General features: G+C 41.7%; 2 protein-coding genes across 4 annotated transcripts; one reads left to right on the top strand and one right to left on the bottom strand.

The window, feature by feature from the left end:
* Window positions 1–1,531: 1,531 nt before the first annotated feature.
* On the bottom strand, window positions 1,532–16,456 carry dcaf13 (ddb1 and cul4 associated factor 13). Its single transcript, XM_061255008.1, has 11 exons — window positions 16,249–16,456; window positions 15,960–16,159; window positions 15,007–15,114; window positions 13,714–13,803; window positions 12,941–13,096; window positions 12,630–12,707; window positions 12,470–12,552; window positions 11,179–11,343; window positions 8,907–9,042; window positions 3,491–3,654; window positions 1,532–2,104 (listed from the first exon to the last, which is right to left on the bottom strand). Exons 1-11 carry the CDS (start codon window positions 16,316–16,318, stop codon window positions 2,017–2,019), a joined length of 1,338 nt encoding a protein of 445 aa, XP_061110992.1. The 5' UTR covers window positions 16,319–16,456; the 3' UTR covers window positions 1,532–2,016.
* Window positions 16,457–18,026: 1,570 nt separating this feature from the next.
* slc25a32b (solute carrier family 25 member 32b) lies at window positions 18,027–23,915 on the top strand. 3 transcript variants are annotated; one of them, XM_061257594.1, is made up of 8 exons: window positions 18,027–18,524; window positions 18,815–18,965; window positions 19,242–19,327; window positions 20,135–20,289; window positions 20,711–20,824; window positions 21,235–21,380; window positions 21,795–21,872; window positions 22,865–23,915. In XM_061257594.1, the coding sequence occupies exons 1-8, from the start codon at window positions 18,332–18,334 to the stop codon at window positions 22,989–22,991; spliced, it is 1,050 nt and encodes a 349-aa protein (XP_061113578.1). In that variant the 5' UTR covers window positions 18,027–18,331; the 3' UTR covers window positions 22,992–23,915. The 3 variants fall into 3 exon arrangements, with proteins under 3 accessions (XP_061113578.1, XP_061113592.1, XP_061113584.1); XM_061257608.1 differs by having other exon boundaries at window positions 21,795–21,913; window positions 22,865–22,992; XM_061257600.1 differs by lacking the exon at window positions 21,795–21,872.
* The last annotated feature ends 102 nt before the right edge of the window (window positions 23,916–24,017 follow it).

Here is a 24,017-nt window from a genome sequence, read left to right as displayed (position 1 = left end):
AGAATTTTAACAAGCTGTTCATTTAATTAATTCGATGCTTTGCATATTTAAAGGGATTACTTACCCTCTGAAACTACATTTTGCCAAATAGCTATGCATACCATACATAATAAAATCCCCACGTTCATATTGTACTTATTTAGCTATATTGCAACCAATGCATACATTTTGTATTTAAAAAATACATAGAAAGGGGTAAATAATTTTTAACTGATCAAATTAAATACTGGAGTGAATCAGTAGGCTACTAATTGGTGAGTGTTGACACCTGGCCACAAAAACGAAATTAAAAACGTTTACCTTCCTAATTATGAACCAATTAGTTATCCTCTGTTTTATTTATGTCACGTCTTATGTAATTGTTTACAAGGTGGTGCAATAAGCACAATATGAACAAGTTGTTACATTAGTTGCAATTCATATAGGAGTGGAATGGTCTTTAATATTTTCTCTTAATTTCAGGATAATCTAGAGGCTTATGTACAGCATTTACACCCAAAAATGCATCCTCAATTAAATGACTAAATAAAAATGGATACATTAAAAGAAGCCTTCCGCCTGATTGGCTAACCTTCTGCATTCTGTGCCACTACCCACAAAAACGTCAGAATCACATTAATTGTTCTTGTACAACTGTTAACCTGTAGCTCACACTGGAATAAAAATGCAAGGCGCTGTCTGACATGCACCAGTAATGTCACAAGGCCAAAACAGACTATTAGAGAAATACTGTAGATCCGAGTTTTCTTGTTCTCATTACTGGGAAAATTAACTTGGAAAACGTGTTATAAATTCCTTGTGTACTTCCTCCCCAGCATACGAGATATTCTTTTTCAGTCCACCAGGCTACAATTCCACATCAGTTTTGAAGACCCTTATTGCTTTTCCCTGGGTGCTTTAGGTATTGAAAATCACAGAAGTTGTGTACATTGCATTACAATCCTATGTGTATTTTCCCCCACATTTACACCATAATGGTTAGCCAACAGCTACGATTAACTTTTTCAGAAATAGGCAAGTGAAATTTGCCTTAGTTCATTGGCGACTGCTATGTGACGGCAATGTGACCAGGTTTGGATCTCTCTGCGAGCAGGTGAGGTGGTCCTAGTTTTCCAACATGTTCTGATAACATAAACTCAGTACAGGATCAACAGACAACTTGCCGTTCCACAGAGGTGGTAGAAATCCAACCTGTTTGAATGCAGTAACATAGTATTCAAAAACAACCGCTCGACACTTAATGACAATTTAAGTGGGTATTAGACTTATTTTTTGGACCTATTGGTCTTCCGTTGCTGTAGCCCATCCACTTAAGGGTTTGACATGTTGTGTGTTCAGAAATGCTCTTCTGCATATCAGTTTTGGAACGCATGGTTATTTGAGTAACTGTAAGCCTTCCTCTTGACCATGTCTGCATGCTTTTATGCGAGTTCCTGCCACGATTGGAAATTTGCATTAACAAACAGCTGCACGTGTCTACCTAATAAAGATGTCACAGTGTATTTTCACAAGATCATCTCTTCCACAATCATTACTCTAGAACACTATTTATTGCATTTTATCTTTTCATATATAAAATATAACAAAAGAGAAACAAGGCTAAACATCATGAGATCACACCACAAGGAATAAAGAATCTGGATTGGCTTGACATTACACTGCTGTCAAAGAGGAGTTATTTTCTAGTTCTTACCACCTTTCTTACCACAAAAAGCAAGTGGTTTTAATGATACGCCAATAGTATTAATTGCTAAAGCCAAATTATACCATTCAGTAAATATCCACGTTCATGTTTACACCTGCCTATAGTGGTATTGTTCTAGAGATGATTACATCATTAAAACATAAAGATTCTGGGAGACTGTTTAGAGGTGGAGATTTATGGTGTTCTACTGAGCGGTTATAAATATTTCCTTGAGGTTTAGTCCATCCACACGTATGCTCCAGCATGCTGACCGATGCTCTGCTCAGTCTTTGGAAACGTGGTTTAAAGTCCTATAGCAGATGGGAGACGGTCTACTTGACCACGGTCAAAACGTGCTTCTCTTTCTCCGTCACCAAGGGAACGGATCCAGGCTTGCTGTGCTTGTGCACGTTCCTCTCCCTGGAAAAAGAATCGGGAACATAATGAATGACAAGGAATGTGATACGCAATAATTCATATTATGACCATGAAGAGCTTCAGTCCGAAAGGTCTGAATATATGAAAACAAATCTAAACAAAAAAACAATTCTCAAACAATGTTAAAAGAATGGTCCATTCATAAAGGCGATATAATAATTTATAAGTGATACAACACTACATAAGCACAATATAAACATTTCTGAACGCTTCTCAATAACCACAAATGGGCATATGGCATATGGTTAACAGGAGGATGACATTAAGATTACCTACCAACTGACACAAAAGACACCACAGCCATTTGCAGAATCTATTCATCAGTACTAAAACACCCAATAACAACAAGTAGGAATGGCAGGGGTATCTTCCCAGCTAATATAAAATGTTCTCACAATGTTACAGGAATGTTCCGTCTATGTTCTAACATTGCCACTGCATGACAGCAACATTTTGCAGTTGTGTCAGCTGGCTCACTCAATTGTCTGTGGGGAAAAGTGCAAACAGCAAAAAACCAATCCTCTGCCTTTTCATTTGGAGTGTGTGTATAGGTAGGTCAGATTTACACTGGCAGGTCGCTCTCCAACTGCAGACAATACATGACAACTATACAGGGCATTGTTAATGGTTGGAGCCAGGCCAATGCAGGTCTGCAGGAAGTGCAAATGGAAGGTTTTCACTGCGGTCATGCCAAGCAAGGCCAGATGCTCGTGATCAGAAGCGTGGCAGGAATACGGGACCGTTGGCGAAGGGAAGTCCAGAGTATGTGAGAACACTACCCTGAACAAAGCAAAACAGCTCAAATATTCCAGTCAACACTGGTGATTGTCTGTACCAGTAAGTGTAACAAACTAGCAAGCATTCTGGTATCCAGGCCAGGATTCAAACTAACAGGGACCAGTCGAGTCGAGGAGCATAACATGTTGTCTTTCATATCCCAGCTACTACAGTCAAGGCATGTACCTGTGTGAAATACTGTAGTCATTGCATTTTACGCCCCAACTTTAACGCCTATTTATCACTGCTCTCTTTGCCAGGTGTCTCTTGTACGAGATACCTCAAGAGAATTCCTGGTTATATAAAGGTTAAATAAAAGTAATAAATACTCAATGTCTTTCATAACCCGGCTACTGAAGGTGGTCCTTTATAGCCCGGCTCCTCAAGGAGGGCCTTCATAACCCGGCTACTGGAGGCCCTTCATAACCTGGCTACTGGAGGCTCTTCATAACCTGGCTACTTGAGGCCCTTCATAACCTGGCTACTGGAGGCCCTTCATAACCTGGCTACTGGAGGCCCTTCATAACCCGGCTACCCTGACTGAAAGCCTGCTTGGGCTGGGCTGCCGGTGACAGCGGGTGCTGCACTCACTTCCTGCGGCGAGCCTCCTTCATGACGCGCAGCTCCTTGCTCTGGCTGTAGACTGGTTTGGGTAGGTGGCGATGCCGGGCGATGCGCCGGACCTGCGGGTGGTGCTGGAACTTGTCCTTCAGCTTCTGGTTGTAGTTCATGGCGGCCTTCTCCCTCGGAGACAGCTGGAGGAGCAAGAGATAAAGGTCAAACGTTCCACATCGCTGAGTGACCCACGCTTACGCTGGAGCTAAAGGCAAGGTCTGTTAATGAAAGAGGCAATGCAGCTATAGGAATGAGATGTGCAGTTCTACTCACAATACATTGAGAAGTACACGTTACGAATAAATCTCGTCTACGGTGTAACCTGAGAACGGCCTTTGTCAAATTAACAAACAACAAACTTCTCAAATGACCATCTCTGGGACCTTATGTGAAATTGTGTGGGCCATCTGCCCAACCTTTCAGACCTAATCTCCCCCTCCAGAATGTGTTGCTGTGACCGTAAAAATGTAGGTTGGCTTTTTCCTATTCTTAAGAAATTCCTTTGACGCATAAACAGACACTTTTGAATGACCTATTTACAACAAAATCCCCATTAGATCTGAACACCAACCAAAATAAATACTTTTTTTGTACTTTCAGCTAAGCACAGAAATGCATATCAAGGGTACACAGAGGCAACACTATCAATCAAATCAACAAAATTAAAATGTACTATAAACAGAAGTAAACTGTTTCAAATTAAATCAATATTTGTTGTGACCACCCTTTGCCTTTAAAAGTGCATTAGTGCATTAAACTCTCCTGCAGTTTCATAAGTAAATTGGCTGGTAGGTTGTTCCAAACATATTGGAGAACTTGCCACAGTGTTTCTGCAGACTGTGGATATTTTGCTTGCTTCTGGCTCTTCAGGTAAAAAGAGACAGCTTCAATCAAGTTAACCTGACTCCAGTGCTTTTAGTGGATGAATCCACAGATACGTATTCACACACGTTTCCTTCTGGGCTAATTAATTGCCTTTAATGATTCACTATACAATTCACATAATATAAAATTTATACATAATATATATGCATAGCAAGAGGTTTCCTTTGCCTGACCCCTGAAAGACACAAAACTGAATAAAGTGTTGAACATTCAAAATGACAGTGTTGTTTGGGGATAAAAAAAACCTTAAAGGATAACATAATAGTGCAATCAATTATTAGCCATTGCAACAGGTTTAGGATCTGGAGTTGCCAGGTTATAGGTGAGCCACACACCACTGCAAGCAATACATTTCTGTGTGCAGAATTGGAAGTAGGAAGGATGGAAAATACTATGAAAATAACACCCAGGTTGAAAGAACAGAATTATTCTTTAAGCTTGAGATGCCTATAAAATCAAACACAAGGTCAGTGCATTTCTACAAGAAAGCCCCAGGGAAATGTCTTTGGTTGTGCCTACCAGACATTTAAATATTAAAACTGCAAAGGCATCAAACTTTCAATATTTAGTTCAAGGTGAGCTCTTTCAGTGTCCATGAATCCTGGAAATGGTCACCTTGAGTGAAAATTCTTTCAAATTCTTGAGCTTCAATTGAAAAAACACCCGATTTACACAATACCCATTGGCTAAAATCAAGCGCTTCAGATGAGAAGCTCAACTCCCCCTTTCAACTGCGCTAGTCAATTTCAGTCCAACAGCTTTCAGACACTCCATGAAGGTAGAGGCCCTGGGCGGGCCTGTTGCGAACAGTAGGGTCGGTCTAGTGGACTGAGGCTTGTTCCAGCTCCTCTCTCCATAAATCCACCAGCCCCGGCGCTTCTCCTTCTCTCCGTCGCCCTAACCGTCCGCTCTGAGGCCTTTTATTCTGATTAAAAGCAATGATTTTCTTAAATTCAATCTGTTTAAGAAACTCGGCTGCTGATCCCAGTAGAATCGCGCTGCTTCCCTCGACAAAAACGGGCAGCCTGTAAATGTTATTTATGAAATCCTGAACGCCCGCTGGCTGAAAACTATGGGACATAACTTTGAGATGGCAGCAACCATCAGATCAGGAATCTCTGGGAACCACTTTGTATTCTGATGGCTAATTGCCCCTTTTTTTTTTTTATATAGACAATTTCCATTTCAAAAGCACTTAAAGGTACAATAGGTAAGATTAGGTTGAAACATTGTTACAAGACCATAGTAAATCCCTTCCTATAATTGAAAAAGGCTGCCATGTTGACTCACCCTCTGCCTGTGTCTATATTCTTTCAATTCCGGTTTAAGTATATATACAGCTGATATATACTGTCGACGGACCGGCACTCCAAACCATTGTAAAGCTGTACAATAATTCAAGCTGATTGGTGGAAAATTGGTTAAAAGTGACACAGCCAATGGTATGGGGGGGGGCAACATCAGCACATTCACAGAGAAGGGGGAGGGATAAGCAGTGTTGTGGTTTGTTGCTGCCATTCCTCTCTTGACCTTTACTGAGTTATTACCTATTGTACCTCTAAATAAGAATCAAATCATATTTTTAAACAAGGCTACTGGCTTTACTTCTATGCATGGAAGCATAGTAAAAAGCATAGTAAAAAGTTGAAAAGATCACAGTCAATGGGTCTGGGGCTACTGGAGACATCCAGGCCTCCATCAGATCTGAACTCAAAGGGGACCCCGCCTCGTGACAACACACCCTCTCCCAAACCCCTGCCGGCTACACGGGCAAAGACCTCCCGCCGGGATCTGCGAGTCATCCGCGAGTCGCTCCGGGGAGACCGGACAGATCCTTGATTCAGCACTTTCTCCCTTTAATTAATCGCCTCATCGCAGAGCGGAGGACAATTTGATTGTTAATGCTTCATTATTTCCACGGAAACCTAGCTTTAAGTGATTGGCCCGTTTCAAACTGCTGATAGGAGCAGGCCCCGCCCGGCCCTTTTAAGCGCTGGGCTCGTGGATAAATCTTGTCTTCTGTACTTACAGGAAGACACGTGCCGAAAGTTGGCAGCTCCTCTTCCGCAGGGCCACGTTAGTGGAATAAAGAGCGAGGGATCAAAGGGGCAGGGTAGAGGAAGAGAGGAGATCAGTCATGGGATGGGAATGCGGCCATTATTACACTTAGGTTTTCGCATCATAATTTAACTCGACGATGGCCTTTTTCGAAGCACGGTACTTGAGCCAACAAAGTGACTTATCTTGCTGAATCCTCAAAGCAGTTTTGTGTGGCAATAAAAGTCCCCCAGCTGAGTTTACAAATGTTAGCGGCTTCATTCAACAGCCAAAATAGTCTTGCCTTATGTGGGGCATGGGTGTTTATAGCAGAGATGGATTAGAAAGAGGCTATATAAGTGCTTATAAAACCTTATATGAAGTGCAACTGACCATATAAGCCAACTGTAGAACAATCCCAACAGACAAATTTCTTCATTATCACATTTCTGGTGATAATGTTCCAATATTAACAATGTAAAGATGTTCAAGACAAACTAGCGAAAAACATTGAGAAATGAGAAAGGATATATAGAGAATGTGACAAAATGCTTTATTCTTTAAGACTTTCAGAAGCCTGAAATTACTATGTTAAAAAGCGAATTCAGTGGTTAATGCGCAACGTCATGTCTTAAATTTAATCATGGTCAACAGAGTTTTCATAACAGACAGGATAAGTTTCATGACAATTATCAGCATAGAATAATCCTAGACATAAAAAAGAACAAGACAATAATACTTGGTAGTTGCGGTAAAAAAGGACAGCAGAAGTGGCTAAGCATAACACCTGCCATTGGGTGTGCTGTGCCAGCTGCTTCTAGACTGATCTGCAGTGTGCAGCTGTAGCTGTAAAAATGGATTCTGAGAACCCCACTCTGAATGCTGTGGACTGTATGTTCAGCCGTACAGAGTGAAAATGCGTGGGGAAACCCCTAAGAAATACAGAAATGTACTCCTACATCTAGGACAATGAATAAGAGATGTCTGCACTGTCTGCAATTTCTGGCACGTTATCTGAATGTACGAGATCATTATGGAATGACGTGCAAGTTAATATATGAAATTTTGAAGAATAACAATTAAACTATACAGTACCTTATACGCAACACAGCAAATCGGTGAGACCATGCGAGGTCTTTCAAGACTTGGTAGAATAACAATCTTTAACTAGAAATTCAGTGATAAGAAGCCTCCTCCCGTCTGCCCTTCCACTGCCTTGGTTTGTTTTTCTTCCCCATGCACTGCAATTCCAATTTCAATATAAGTCCCATTTATATTGCAGACTATGACTCACCAGAGGAGAACTATGCCTTGTAAATATGTAGATATATTGGGACAATGAGATGGGTAAATTATGCTAGGCTGTTAAATTGAAATCCATTCAATCCAGATTGAAATATATGCATTTCACCTACTGGCACTACGGTATAGATTTACTGCAAACCAGTATATACTATATAGACAATTTTAGCCCCAAAAAGTGCCAACTTTTGTTGCACCTCTTTTTGAATGTATCCATATGATCTAGTTCTCATTTAAGAAATATGCCCAGCGTCAAGCTTCAAGTTGATTTGTCCCAATCTGATGTATAGTTCTTGAGTTAGAAGCAAGTTTTCCCAAGACGGCTCCCCCTACCGGACAGAACAATTAGATGTTGTGCACCTTCAGTAAAAATACATCTCTGATGTACAAGGAATAGTTCCAGGGCCTTGCTGTTTCTGAGATTCCGCCACCACAAAATTTGAGTGCAAATTTCTGTCACACCTATGGGGGAGGCTTAACTAAAAGTTAATGAAAGGATACAGTCTTGATCATGCAGGTATTAAAGCTACTAATCTGACCACCATCTACCTCAAGCTGTTTTCGGGTGATGGGAAAGATGCGGTAGTGCTGATTTGGGACCATCGCTCTCCATCATTGCTAGAGCCATAATGAACACGATTACACCATCTCACAGAGGGACGATTCAGTAATTTCCTTACCAACCAAAGGGATGTCCAACAAAAGCAAGCTGCTATTGTGAATGGCTGGGGACACTGCACAATCTGGAGAGCCTGATCGATTCACCTGCCTGACCCCAAGATTCAATATCAACAACGAGTAATCATTTATAAAAACCTAGCTAGCAATACATGCGTCTGGAACAACATAGACCTAGTTAGTAAACATAGCCTAGGTCACCACATCATACAAGACAAGTTCAAGTTCATGACCTCAGTGGCCCCTCTCTCAATATAGAGCAGTGTTTCTCAACTCCAGTCCACAGGACCCACTTGCCAGAAGGTTGTTGTTGTAACCAGGTACTCACACACCTGATTTAATGACTGAACCATTCATACCACCAAAAATGCCCTTGATTAGTTAAATCAGGTCTGAATAAATCTGTTTATTGACCAACTTTTCTGTGCAGTTTGCAATTGTGCCCCCTTCAGGGAGGGAGGAGTATAGCAGCACGACAGGAGGGACTCACCACTCCCAGCTTCTCAGAGGCATTGGCCTTCCACAGGCGGATGTTCATCTCGTCCGACCCAGTCAGGATGTACTTGTTGTCAGGCGACCACTTGACGCAGATTACGTGCTGCATGCGCTTGGTATGGTAGACCTCCCTGCGGTCACAAATTAATAAGGAAAAGACGGTCAGCTCACTGAAAATCCACAATTGCAATTTAACATGCTAGCTATGCATACAATAACATCTACAGAATATGCTTGTGTATGCAGACATGTGATTTTAAAAGTTTTTGTCAGGGGAGCAAGCTGTATGCTTCCCAGGAGATTGGGAAGGAAAGCTGACATGGAACAATATTCCCAACAAAATGTTTGCAAAATCTATATTTTGTCAAAAATATATAGTGAGTTTTCAGCATATAAACATGCTCCAATTGTTCCGTTCCTAAATTATGGGATTATGTGAGTGTCATTGGCCTTAAGTGTCCTCCTCTTGGCCAAACTGTCATTCAGATAAGACTGTGATGCATGATTCTATGAGAAAACTAAGGGAAAGTGTTTCTTCAAATAGAGAAAGCATTAAAAGCCAACCTGTTAAGGATCATGGATTTTGTGTCCGATTTGTATGTATGCAAAACTGTAACCATTAAGACATTCTTTTCAAAATAGTTAACATTTGCCATGAAAGCACATACTCAGGTCTAATCTAAGATTTGATTCATCATAATTATTAAAATAACAGAAAATCAAGTCCCTATTCTGTCAATCCCAGTACCCAAACACAAACAATAGATTTATTTATTTTTTTACACAGAAAATGTATCACTGCCGTTTCTTCCTTTTGGTTGATCTGAAGGATCATCATATCACTTTCTATGATCTTCCATTCACTCCTCAAGCTGTCAGTGTAATCTGCACTTCCAGTTAGTCAGTAATCAAGATCTCCATTTCTGCTGGGTTCACCTTTCACACACTCCGTGTTCAGCAGACTGGAATATTCCGCCAAATCACCCGGAGGGCCATTTAAAACACTCACATCAAAATCAATGGCCGGCCACAAAATCCGAGTGATCGGTTCGATACCCCAACAACGCACCAATCAATACCACTTGCATTAAACAATTATTTTAATTTGAGCTTTGCAGAGTGGCAGCCATAGCAATTCTTTAGAAAGTGTTCAACAGCTCCGAAATCCCTACAGCATGCCAAGTCAGTCTCACACATGAATTACACAATAAAATGTACCATTGCTAAAGAATGTACCAATGTACCAGTTCAACAGCTCCAAAATCCCTGCAGCATATTACACATCAAAACTAATATGAAACTACTGTACAAAGCCCAGAGTCAACCTAACAACAACACACATCCCCCCGAGCTGTAAGAAACACAACATATATAAATAAGTACTCTGATTAAAAGTAATATTAAAAATAAAGTTTAGGTTTAATTATGTGTTAAGTGTGCAAGGCGCACTATTAGTTATTCAAGAACAGGCCCTTGAATACCAGGTGCTGACATTATTGCTAAATAACAAAAGTCCCATCCATCCATCCATCCATTATCCTAACCCGCTTATCCTGAACAGGGTCGCAGGGGGGCTGGAGCCTATCCCAGCATACATTGGGCGAAAGGCAGGAATACACCCTGGACAGGTCGCCAGTCCATCACAGGGCACACACACCATTCACTCACACACTCATACCTATGGGCAATTTAGACTCTCCAATCAGCCTATCCTGCATGTCTTTGGACTGTGGGAGGAAACCGGAGTACCCGGAGGAAACCCACGCAGACACGGGGAGAACATGCAAACTCCGCACAGAGAGGCCCCGGCCGACGGGGATTCGAACCCAGGACCTCCTTGCTGTGAGGCAGCAGTGCTACCCACTGCACCATCCGTGCCGCCCACAACAACAAAAGTCGTCTTATTTAAGTAAGAAAACCGTCTCATAAAACACTTACCAGCAACAAACGGCTCAAGACAATGAGAATCTGTTTAAAAACAAGCCCGACAAGCCATTCTTTCCATCACAACCCTACGCTCAGTCTCCCAGGCATACTCACCCTTGGCGTCTCTAAAGGTGAAAACTGCATTATTCAAAAGGGACGGAGCTCCTATTAATCAAACCACACCACTGAGGATAAACAGATAGATACGCGTTGAAGGTTGGCTGGGTTCACGCTTGACATCGATCCTCCTGGGTTGTGCAAAATGCCTGACCTGGAGCAAGATAAGGAGATAGTGTAGGGCGGACTGTGGCAGAAACCAGGGGATGGGGGGGTACACTGACCTGCTGCGGCCGCTGTCTTTGGGGAAGATGCGGACCGTCTTGTCGAAGCTGGCCGAGACGAATTCCATTCCTGTGGGGGAGTAGTCCAGGTCCAGCACGGCCGAAACATGGTCCATGTGCACAACCTTGGGGACGTCCAGCCTCCTCATGTCGAAGCTGTACAGGCTGAAGACAAGCAGATGGAGAGGGGTTCAGTCACAAGCCAGAAAAGGAGTCGGCCAACAAGCTACGCCAAGGCTAGCCTCATGAAGAGTTGTGTTTCTTTTTTGTGTCTTTTTCGACTAGTGATGCCATCAGAGCAGGAGGGGGCAGCTTAACAGATTCAAATAGCAGAACTGCAGTATAAGGGCTCATAACAAAGGTCGCAGGTTAAATTCACAATTAGGACAATGCTGTTGCACCCTTGAGTAAAATACTCAACCTAAATTGTTCAACATACACTCAGTGAGCACTTTGGGTATTTATTAGACTTAAATTTTTATACTTCTACTGCTGTAGCCTATCCACTTAGAGTTATGTAATGTGTGGTTATTTGCATTATGGTCACCTTCCTGTCAGCTTTGACCAGTCTGGCCATTCCCCTCAGACATCTCATTAACGCGTTTCTGTCTGTAGAACTGCTGCTCACTGGATTTTTTTTGTTTTTTTGCACCATTCTTGGCAAACCAGTTTGCATGAAAATCCCTGGAGATCAGCAGTTTCTGAAATGCTAAAACCACCCTGTCTGCCACCAACAATCATTCCACAGTCAAAGTCACAGATCACATTTTTTCCCCAATCTGATGGTTGATGCAAACATTAACTGAGGCTCCTGACCTGTATCACACAATTGGCTGATTAGATAATCCAATTATTAAGTAGGTGTAATAAAGTAAAAGTTCCTAATAAAGTGCTCAGTCAGTGTATATTTAAACTATGCAAAAATGGTCACCCCCAATAAGATGGTCTGCTAAATGCTAGTAATGTGATGGAATGTATCTGAGAACACAATTAGGGAGTAATGAGCATGGCTTGACACGCAGCCTGTAAACACTCAAAGAAGATGTAGCAACATCCAACAAAAATGTACTGTAACTACCAGCAACCTGTTCAAACCAAGGAACATTGAAGATTGTCAACCATTTTATGAATGATTATGAACTGCGACTGATCAATTAGCGGCTGAGTAACAGTGAAATCAGGCAGACCCTGTGTGTGACTTTCCAGAACCAATGTTGGGGACCGGTGATCGATGCCGTTCGAGCGTACAATAAGAACGACAACAACCAACTTTACTTCAATAGTTACTTACTTATAATCTTCATTTGCACAGGTGAAATTAAAGGCCTCCATAGGGTTCCAGCACAAAGTGTTGCTCCTCAGCTTCATGATTACCTGTGAGGACATGGGGACGTGCAGTCAGGAACATACCGAAACACTAAACACTGACACTGAAGGAGTCTGGGTTTTACCTTTTTGAGCGGAGTGGCTTCCCTCATGTCATACAGCACGATGCTTCTGTCGGACGCGCAACTGGCAAGTAGATGTGTCTGTAAGCACAAGGCGGAGAAAGGTTAAATGGCGCAAAAGGTTTGACTGGAGCTCAGAGACGAAATCTAAGCAACACAAGCACACTAACATATGCAAGAAAGCAAGAAAGAGGGGGATAGAGTGAGAAAGACAGAGGAAGAGAGAGACAGAGAGTGAAAAAATGGAGACAGGGTGAGAGAGACAGAGAGATAGAGGGGGAGAGCGCCAGAGGGAGAGCAAGTGTAGCAGTCACCTCCACAGGGTTGAATCGGACTGAGTTGAAGCTGTCCACCCCCCAAGAGAAGGTGCGGATGGGGCTGCTCTTCTGCTCGTCCCAGATGTCCACCTGCTGGCCACACGTGGCAAAGATGCCCTCCTTCCAGTGATGGTCAATGCCCGTGTACACAGCCTGCGGGGGATGACCAGGGTTCACAAACTCAGTCATCCGGCCTGAGCATCTTTTACATTACATTACATTACATGGCATTTAGCAGACGCTCTTATCCAGAGCGACGTACAACGAAGTGCAGATCAAACACAAGTACAAGTGCGAAGAGGACCTGAGAGGACAGTACAGTTCGAAGTCCTAGTGTAACCATACAGATATAAAGTGGAACCACTGAAGAATACATCAACTTCCAAACTAGCATACCACAGTTGGCAGCTAGAATACCCTGAGACTAAGCATATCTACTCTAGTCTTCATTAGCAAGACTCTAGTCTTCATTAGCATTAGCATCAAGTTATTTACAGACACACTGCTACAGAATTTTCAGCACCTACACAAGATCTTGACTCATCAGAAGATGAAACTGACCAGAGCTTCAGCCTGGTCAGACTCATGGGACTGTAAGGTTGTGAGAATGACAAGTAGACAGGTGACATCTACCCCAAACAGATTTTCTTCAAAAATTAAAGTCCCCCTTGATGTGAAAAGGTGAAATTATATCATGAATAATTAGTGAATATGCCGCAGAGGTTCCGCAAGTGTGAGAGCCTATGCTACAGATAAACCTTAACCATTACCTTCCCTAGAATAGTGGTCAGAGGCTCCTCCTCCTCTCCATAGGATGGGGCCTCCATCTTCCACTGCTTGATGGTTTTATCATCACCAACCTGTAACCCAGAGGCAGACGCACAGGAAACAGTCATCTCACACAGCAGGAGACCTCTGCCAATTACAAAGTGAGAATCAACAACTGCAACATACACAGTGAGACCAAGCAAACGTAAAATGTATACTGTTTGCATGGCTGATTTGGAAACAATATTAGAATTTTTATAATAATTAGTAGGCCTGTTCTATAGCAATAATGATTTGGGACATTACTTTTAACATTATCATTATTTATTACTTGTACATCCACGCAAATTCCTCTCTTGGGTTTCTGACAGAACAGCCCAAGGTCCCCTTTAAAGTCACCACAATTTATTTTTATACACAAAAATATACTATATATACCACAATGGATTTTAAATGAACATTCAAGATGCGTTTCAAGTGTAGACTCAGCTTTAAGTTAAGGGTTTTGTCAAAATATTGTTTGAACCATGTAGAAATTACAACCATTTTTATACATAGCCCCACAATTCTAGGGACTCAAAAATAATTGGAGAAACTAACAATCATTACATTTTCACTCTTAATACTAGGTTTCAATTCCTTTGCAGTCAATGACTGCCTGAAGTCTACAACCCACAGACATCACCACTGCTGGGTATCTTCCCTCATGATGCTGTGCCAGGCCTGTACGGCAGTCCTCTTCAGCGCTTGTTTGTTTTGAGGGCCATTTGCCTTCAGTCTGGTCTTCAGCAAGTGAAATGCATGCTCAATTGGATTTCGGTCAGGCAATTGCCAGTCAAGAACATTCAACTTTCTGGCCCGAAAAAACTAACTGCTTTGGCTGTATGGTCTGGATCATTGTGCTGGCGGCTTGATGAAGCATTGTCCACCAGTGTTGATGCATTTGCTTGGATCTGAGCAGACAAGATGTTTCTGTATACGTCGGCATTCATCCTGTTGCTGCGGTCAGCAGTGACATCAAGGAATACAAGTGAGCCAGCACCTGTGGCAGCCATACATGCCCAAACGACAACACCCCAACCACCATGTTTCACAGATAATCCTTTTATGGTTTAGGAATACCTATTTCTGTCGTGGTAAACCGTCTGTATTCACTCTGGTGAAGTCTTCTCTTGATTGTTGACTTTGTCACAGATACACCTACCTGCTGGAGGGTGTTCTCGATCTGGCCAACTGTTGTGAAGGGGTTAGGCGTGTGTGAATAACTGGAGGTGCAGGAAAAGGCAGGTAAGTACCGTGAAAAAGGAGGTGCCGCAGAAACGAGTGCACATGCCCCTGACGAACCCTTCGTGTGCCTGGAGCGTCCGTGTGCATTCCCGCTTGGTCAGGTTCCACATTTTCACCTGCATGGCACAAAATTACAATCCCCAGTCAAATACACAAGGTCACAAAAGGAAGAGAAGAGGGTAATGTTGTTCCTGGTGTTCTGCTCGCTCTTAAAAAAATCTAAGACACCACTCCACCAATCGAGGAGTCGCACCACTTATGTCAGGTATTGAACATTCAGCGAGGGAATACAATTGATTATTCTATTATTCTATTTATTATTCTATGAGGCTTCAGTTAAACATCCCAGTTTAATGCATTGTCATTAAGATTGATGGACACCCAAGTAGAGAATATCCATTGCCATCAATACGGTGTCACTGGATGAATGTCCTCTCCATTAATATTAATTAGGCATCAAACTGCAATGTTCTACCATCAATGATAGTGGAGACAGAAAGCATTGTTAAAGAGTAGGGAGCCTGCGGGTCCTGAATCTGGCGAAACCACTCTTCCTCAGTGCAATGATGCAGTGCAGTGATGCACGATTGCCCTGAACTGAATCCTGAGTGGTGTGTCACTGTGAGTTGGCCATAGTGACAGTTGCATCTTTGGGTTCGCAGCATGAATGTGACTGAAAAATCAGCCGCAACTGAATTATGCTATTGAGCCAGCATGGACCAAAATCCCAAAGGAATGTTTAAGCACCTGGTTGAATCAATGATTCAGAGACTGCTGGTAGTTCTGAAAGCAGAACCGAGTACTAAATATATGTACCTAACAAAATGGCCTCCGATTGTATACATTAACACTGACACAACACCGCACATGGTTCTACAAAAGTGGCTTAGTTCAGGTGGTCAACAACAGGCAATCACAGGTGTACATTGGGACTACGGATTTTAAAAAGCCATCTAGCCACCTCTCCGTCGCAGGATCCAGACAGCAAGGTGGACAGACTTGCGGGATGCTTAGCCATGCAGTTCACTCCATCTCTATGCCCGTCCAGAGAAGCCAAAAACGGCTTTGCGAACACTCTTTCCAGTTTGGTTGCATTAAGAGCGCGCGTGAACTCTCTTGGGATCTCAAATGGGTGAAGAGATGGGTCGTAGTTCCTCGGGACTAAAACGACAAAATTGACACGTTATATTAGCTCATTATGTAGTTCGCTAACATTAAAAGCAAGATTAGCCTTAACAACGTAGACTTACCACGCTGTATATCTTTCGTTGTTTCACGAACATAATCATCCGGGTTTCTGCACAGCACCTTCACTTTCATTTTTTTTTATCATGCGTTGAGATCCAGTTTATGTTTAAAGTTTAGCTGTTAATCCAGACGGGAGAAATCCTAAAACATAGCTACCTACATGTGTCTCCAGCTTGAAGTCACGTGTATGTACCGTGGATATCACTGTTGAAAAACACACTCACTTTATTTATGCTGCCTCCTTTCGGGTCGGAGTAAAACAACATATTTAAATTAGGCATGGTAATTAGAAATGTATAAAATAAATTAGAAAGGTAATTGGCCTACAACCGTTTACCGATCTTCTAATAACATGCTACTTTCTGCTTTCATCTACAGCATATTTATGCTTCAAATTAAACAAATAACTGAATTAGGATTTGTTTTTAACTGGTGTGAATGAAGTTCAATGAATTCAGAGAACGGCGGGCAGCGCACTCGAGTGCATTGGATATAGAAAAATAATGCACCAGGTCACTCAGAGCAATATCTTCAGTAATTTCATGACTGCTACACATCGTCTGAAACGCTTGCTGTCAGTCAAAGGGAAATATAGGCATCAGGGGAGTCAGAGGATACCCTGAAAACTGAACCTCTCTGGGAAACACAAAGGGTAGATATATTCAGAACACAAAACTTTATTATGTACTATTTATGGATATTCATTTGTCTTTGGCTTTGCCCTGGCTGTATTAGCATCATTAAAATGAATAAACACAAGACATTACTCTAACAGAGCTTCAAGTACACAAATTACCAAGTGCAGGGGTTAGGGTCAAATGGGTTAGGGCGTTTTTAGGGATGGCCACGAAGTAGGGAAATTAGTAAAATTGCAGATTTAGAGAAATGACGGCAGTGAGGATATCAAGGGGGGTGGGTGAGGGGTTGTAATTGTGGAGTGTCAAACTAAAAGACAAAGAGACAAAGAGGCATTTGATACTACAATGGTGAAATGCTTACCAATGAGGGAAAGGGCATCAGTGAAGGGAATAGTTAGTGGTGTCCCACTGTGGTGTTATTAGAGTTATTAGAGTATGTTAGCTACAGGGTGAGGCCAACGAGAGGGTACCACTAAGATGTTAATGGTGTCAGGAATAAGGCCATGTAGCTGCAGTGTGTAGGAAAAGGAAGCACAGATGTATAAGGTGTGGGAAGGATGGGTGTTCAGAAGAGGAGTGTAGGTTGTCAAAAGAGCAGCCTGTATGTTTTCACTGTGGGGGAAATCACGATGTCAGCGCAAAACATTGTGAGAGAAGGAAGATGGAGAGTGAGGTCGAATGGATGAGAGCAAAGAACAAAGAGAGTAAGGGCAGAGAAGGGAACTGGGAGGAATAAAGAACAGAACAAAGTAGGGACAGTGGAAAAACAACAAGATTATAAATATGGATTGTAGAAGATTTTTGGCCTTTATAGTGATGGTAATAAATTGGGTGAGTGAAATAGAAATGAAGACAGAGCGGATTAGAATGGTAGTGTACCCAGCAAGGGAGATTTTGGAGATCAACGTGAAAGGGGATAAGATCAAGGGAATCGTGGGAAAGGGTTTGGGGGGAGTCAAACACCGGGAAAACAGGATAATGCTAAAGACAGAATGTAGCATTTAGAAGGGGAGGGAGATTATTTTATGTGTATTTGTATTTTAAAGAAGAGAAACGTAGTATATAATAATACAGTAGGTGGCGGTAATGCACCAATTTTCGGCGGTACACCCCCATAAAAAAGAAGAAGAAGATACGTTGCCTTCCGTGTTGCGTCACGTCTCAAGTTTTGCATGTTGTCTGGTATTTTTTATCCAGTCTATGGTTGCCTGGGACTGCGAGTCATTACCCTCAGGAAAGGTCATAGGCGAATGGTAGCATTGCTGCAACTACGTGGGTAACATGTCTTCGACTGGCAGATGATTACTTGGACTGAATGGCTAGATATAACTAACGTTAGCTAATAGTTTCAAAATTGGCTAGCTACGGTAGGGACAGCTAGTTAGTTACCGTATGTTGTTCCGCTTAAAATCTCCATACGGGCAGGTGGCTAACCGAAAAAATAGGCATGAGTCCTGTTTCAGGACAGGGCACAGCAGCAGAGCTCCCGGAGGCGCCTAACACGAATCTCTCAATAAAGGCCAGTCTTCAGCGCCTCTTGAGTCATGTCAAATATGAGAATTTAGCAGCAGGACTAAGTGGGGGACTTGTGTCGACTTTGATCTTGCATCCCCTGGATCTTGTCAAAATCAGGTTTGCAGGTGAGTAGTATCTCTAACGCCACTGTAACTTAAATAGCTGGATAGCTAGCCAGTTATGAGTAGTTAATATGACTGTGCAGGCTGCTTTTTAACGTCACTATCGTTGTCTATGCTGTTTTCACTAGATTGCTGAATGGTAATTTGACATCCGCTGTCACCCTCACATTGCTAAGGAGATATCGAATCTCGTTAATGTGAAACGTATGTTTTATAGTTTCATAAATGGTATGTATCGTAAACTCATGATGTACAATCATGTCGGATTTTAAACGAAGTGTTTTTGTGTGCAGTGAGTGATGGATTGGAGTTAAGGCCAAAATACAATGGAATAATCCACTGTATGAAAAGCGTTTGGCAGCTGGAGGGAGTTCGGGGACTCTATCAAGGAGTGACACCCAACATGTGGGGAGCCGGAGCCTCGTGGGGACTCTACTTTTTCTTGTGCGTATGACAAAGTAAAAGTATAACTTGCCTGCTTTTTTCATGTAAAATCTTTGTTAGTCACACGCTATGGTTGATATCAATAACGTTTTTTTAAACTAAATTCTAAAATGTGTGTATGTAGTTTGTCAGTTACATTATCTGGGATGTTTCAACATTAGTGTCTGCTGAAATCAAGCCTTGGAAACAATGCGTGGCGTACATAAACTGTATGAAACATAACCACGAAGCTGCAGCTTATGTTGGTTATTTTTTTGGTCGGCTTCCTTTTCGCAGCTACAATGCAATCAAGGCTTACATCCAGGAACGTCGCCAGTGTGAACTGACCGCTACGGAACACCTGGTATCTGCAGCACAGGCAGGTTAGTACTGCCCCCAGACCGTCTGGAAGCCTATCGTGCATCAAGGGTGGGCAGATTGATTAGGGTTATTCGGGTTCATTTTAGATTTCACTTTCATCCCAACGTTGCGCTACTCACTATATAGGTTGTAGGAGGTTCAAAATTCCTACATGAATTGTGCTAAATAAACCTTTTTGGGCATTGGCCTTGGGTGCGGAGTAAGTGTAAAACCAATGGTTCCGCGAACAGGGTCATTATTTTGCTATATTATGTTAGTAGCTTCTACTCGGTCAGTGCCCTCGAGCTTTACTAGGAACTGGAATTTCTGAAACGGCTCTGCACTGTAAAAAATAATTGGCATTTCTGCCAGTAATAGCTATGGCATTAATTCTCTGACATCAGTATCGGGTTATACTGGGTGAAAAGGTCTGCTTGAAGCATTAAGCACAAGCGTTTCACCCTTGTTGACGCAAGTGTGGTCTCATGGATCAGCAGTGACGACAATAAAACCTACTTACGTGCTGGCTTTGAACTCCCGTCATGAGTTATCTCCATTTGTCCCCCTGGGCAAAGAGGATTGCACCAAAGCTGTAAAATGGTCAAGGAGTACATTTAAAAAAATGCAGACATCACCCACAGCAAAGAAAATTCAGTATGACATTTTTAGTATGCCATTGCTTGATAAAATTGTTTGCCAGAGGTCATGTCCTCAATGGTTAATTTTACACAATGTTTAGTTTAATTCAATTTTGAGTCAGAACTCAGGTAGTGTGTTGTAACTGGTCTCCGACTTCTGGTTGAAGACCCTTACCTGTCCCCTTTGTTCAGGTATGATGACGCTTTGCCTAACGAACCCCATCTGGGTCACAAAGACCCGTCTTGTCCTGCAATACAATGCTGGTCCATCTCAGAAGCAGTACAAAGGAATGCTGGATGCTCTTGTAAAAATATACCAACATGAGGGTATACCAGGATTGTACAGAGTAAGGCTTGGTTTAATGCAAATTGTTAAGTGATCTAATCCAGGGAAACAATTTTAGCTATTTGTTCATAAAAATGGGGATTTTTATTTTATTTTATTTATTTTAATATAAATTATGACCCTGCCCCTGGGCATAATGCATGCCGGCAGTGTAGTCTACCACTAGGGGGCCCTAGTACTCTATGGAAAGTAGCATTGGTTGGTATACTTACTCCTACTCCTCCAAAAAATCTTTGTCTAGTTATGTAATTATTTACTTAATTCAGCAGTGATTATTATTAGTTATTAAATCTAAATCTATAATATCAGTATCTACCAAAATCATGTAGCTGCAATTGAATTAATATTTTAATTATATGTGAGGGCGAGTGATTTTTAGGTTTCGTTTATTCTTAATATTGATATAGTGCTATGTCTTGTAGGGTTTTGTGCCTGGTCTGTTTGGTACATCCCATGGTGCACTGCAATTCATGGCTTATGAGGAACTGAAAAGAGACTATAACAAATACAGAAATAAATCATCAGATGCACAATTGGTAAGTAAAAACTATGGACCTAATAATTCCTTTTAAGTAGTATATTTTCATTGTAGCACCAATAATTGATGCGACTGTTATGGTAAAGTTATGTATTTGGCAACAACATAAATGTGCCTCATTTAGAATTGATCCTGGAAATATACTGACTGATATTCCATCTATTACCCAAGCGATTTAAACTCCTGTGCTTGCATAGTATGTGTAGGGACAACATAATGACATAAATGATAATGTAAGGAAAACTTAACTTGTAATTATTCTGTATTGTTTTAATTACGATTCTCCACAGATGGGAAAGCAAGTAAAATTTGCAAATCTGAGAACAGTTAGGTATAGTGGGTCCTGGAATGACTTCTGGGAGACTTCGAAGTACATGAGTCACAATATCCTTTCCTCTCGTCCCACAGAACCCATTGGAATATATTACCATGGCAGCTTTATCCAAAATATTTGCAGTTGCCACGACGTACCCGTACCAGGTGATTCGCGCGCGCTTGCAGGACCAGCACAATAAGTACAATGGGGCCATAGACGTGATGAAGAGGACATGGAGGTAAGCCCGGGCCTCTCACGGTTTACACACGCAGTGGACGTAAACACTACGATACCCATGAGCAAATAGCATGAAACCCAGAAGTCTGCACTGTGGTCACTGTGTGCCAAGAGCTCACGGAAGGCAGTGGTGAGCATTAAAGAGCAGTGAGGTTTGAATGAAGCTAGGATGTACAATCCCTGTATAGGACTCTCGTCAATCTGAGGGTGGTTAAATTTCTTCTTTGGGAATAAGTATTAAATCGTTCCTCAAATATATATATTTTTGGCTCAGCTGACTTTGAAGTTCACTCTTGAGAGAAACATTTTTAGCGAGACTAGTTATGATGTGAGTTTTAAATGCCATGATGCACCTGCGTGTTATGTTAACCCCTTCTGGGAGGATGCAACCTTCACGTTACATTTCCCTTAACAGATGGATGCGACCTGTGTGTTACATCTCCCTTAAGAGACGGATGCGACCTGCGCATTACATCTCCCTTAACAGACGGATGTGTGTGTGGGTTTTCTATTGGGGGCCTTAGTCCATAATGGGTTAAGTACAATGACTTCCCATAAACCAGCACATGCACAACAGTACTTTACCATGCTTAGTCTGTGGTTTCTCAATTTCAGAAATTGAGAAACTAATACAACAAAGCCTGGTGTAACTGAATTTGGCATTTGCACATACACTTATAAAAGTCCCATATGCTTCTTATTTGCAAGAAATTGCCCCCAAGCTAATGGGTAGATTAGCTAATCAGAGCTAATTGTAGACAAAAGGTTATACTGTTAGCAGTCCAGCGTGATGCTGAACAGACAGAGTGTCTGTCTTTTCTGTCAATTTATGCAAACTGGATACTTGAGCTACCTCATACAATTGTCTCTGCCAGTGAATGTTTGCTGTTCTGGAAGACTCTGTGACCAAAGCGTATCCTCTTCAGACCTGGGTCAAACATGCAATTGTTTTGGATTCAAATACTTTTCTCTGCTTTACTGAGCTTGTCTTGTGTGTTGGAACCAATGAAATACTCCACAAAAGGACAAACCCCGCCTTCTGGTCTTCTTGGCTGGCTCAATTGCACCAGGCGAGATCAGTTGTAAAAAGTATTTGAATCCAAAATGACTACATGCAGGTCGGACAAAATTTGACCCTGAAGTTGATTTATATAATGGTAGATTACAAGATGGGAACAATAGTAACATGACTGTTTATTTTAAGACAAGTCATTTTAGGTTGCGTTTCATGTTGTCTGACAATATTTGACGACAGTTACCACTGTAAAATGGGATAAACTTGACTGCCAGTTTTTGTTAACATAGTGGTGTAAACGCTGTTTGTCTGCCTTTCCTTAATATGAGGTCATATGTATGTTGTGTTTTGGATGTTTTGGGGCAGCCTATGTTATTGGGGGGGGGGGGATTGGCCACTGCCTTGACTAATCAACTCAGTCGCTATATAGTCAACTATAAGTCAACTAAATGGTTCTGCTTTCTCCACAGGAACGAGGGGGCCATCGGTTTCTACAAAGGAATGGTGCCCAACCTGCTCAGAGTCACTCCTGCGTGCTGCATTACCTTCGTGGTCTACGAGAAAGTTTCCCACTTCCTGCTCGGCCAAAACAAGTGAGCGAAGGCACGGGAACAAAGGCAGAGCTAGAACCAGACGGGCGGGGCCACCGCAATATACTCCAAACTGCATCGGCGAAGTCCAAGCGTGACCTCACCCGTGCCTCTGAAACGAGGGTCACAATCTGCCAAGCATGTGGTGGTATTGAAGATTGCTGGCCCTAATGGCTCAATATTTGTATATTTTTTGAAAAATATATTTCAATATTTTTCAAAAAGTAGATAACAGGTAAAGCATCGGCATCCTGTCTCAGCAGTGTGCTGTGCAACATACAGAAATGACATTCATTTCGCTACATATCCACAACTACCACCAGAGAACATTTTAATACTGCATATTTAAGTCTGATAATGATTCAATGCGATACAGGCAAAACCCCATCCATACAACTACTGCAATGTTGCACCCTGGTATTTAATTGATTCTTGATGCATTGGAGTAACACCATTTAAAATAAAAAATTGAGACTGGTTTATAGTTAATATTTATTGGTTAATATTTACAACTATCCATCATATTTGCCTCCACAAGAATGAAATGGTGCAAGACGGAAGGTTCTGGATATCATAAGGAAAATAACGTTCAATCAGAATGCTTTTGATTCAGGGCAGTGGAAATTGTGTGTATGCGACTTTGTATGTGTGAGCGTTTTTTTATTGTTTTTATTTAACTTATTTGCTTTAACACTTAGTGGAATGTTTTCTGTACTGCTGACTTATCTGTGCAGTGTGTAAGTCTGTTGTCATGACCACAGAAGACTGAGCCAACTCAAATTTTCTGCAAGGTTATTTTTTTGCTTGGCTAAATTTCAAAGGCGTTGCTTTTAAATGCTGTGTTTTATGTGAAAAATAATAATGTGGTTTCCATTTCTGCACGCTACATGGTTTTGTGTTTTGTCTGTATTAAAAATCCAGAGGAATGTTATTTCGTCAAATGAATGCAGTTCATGAAAACCAGTACTGTAAAAGAATATACGAACTTAGAAAATAATTGCCTTACTATAGCTTAATATTACTGAAGCCCTTC

The sequence above is a fragment of the Conger conger genome, chromosome 1, assembly GCF_963514075.1.
Source record: "Conger conger chromosome 1, fConCon1.1, whole genome shotgun sequence".
In the NCBI taxonomy this organism is placed as follows: domain Eukaryota; kingdom Metazoa; phylum Chordata; class Actinopteri; order Anguilliformes; family Congridae; genus Conger; species Conger conger.
This window is presented reverse-complemented; position numbering and strand designations above follow the sequence as displayed.

Excerpts from the sequence above, each read along its gene's own strand:
- dcaf13 (XM_061255008.1), bottom strand. The coding sequence starts at position 16,318 with ATGAAAGTGAAGGTGCTGTGCAGAAACCCGGATGATTATGTTCGTGAA. Across the intron at positions 16,160-16,248 it reads AACGAAAGATATACAGCGTG|TCCCGAGGAACTACGACCCA; the intron begins GTAAGTCTACGT and ends TTGTCGTTTTAG. Across the intron at positions 12,708-12,940 it reads TCCGATTCAACCCTGTGGAG|ACACATCTACTTGCCAGTTG; the intron begins GTGACTGCTACA and ends TTGTGCTTACAG.
- slc25a32b (XM_061257594.1), top strand. The coding sequence starts at position 18,332 with ATGAGTCCTGTTTCAGGACAGGGCACAGCAGCAGAGCTCCCGGAGGCG. Across the intron at positions 18,525-18,814 it reads TGTCAAAATCAGGTTTGCAG|TGAGTGATGGATTGGAGTTA; the intron begins GTGAGTAGTATC and ends TTTTGTGTGCAG. Across the intron at positions 19,328-20,134 it reads GGTATCTGCAGCACAGGCAG|GTATGATGACGCTTTGCCTA; the intron begins GTTAGTACTGCC and ends CCCTTTGTTCAG.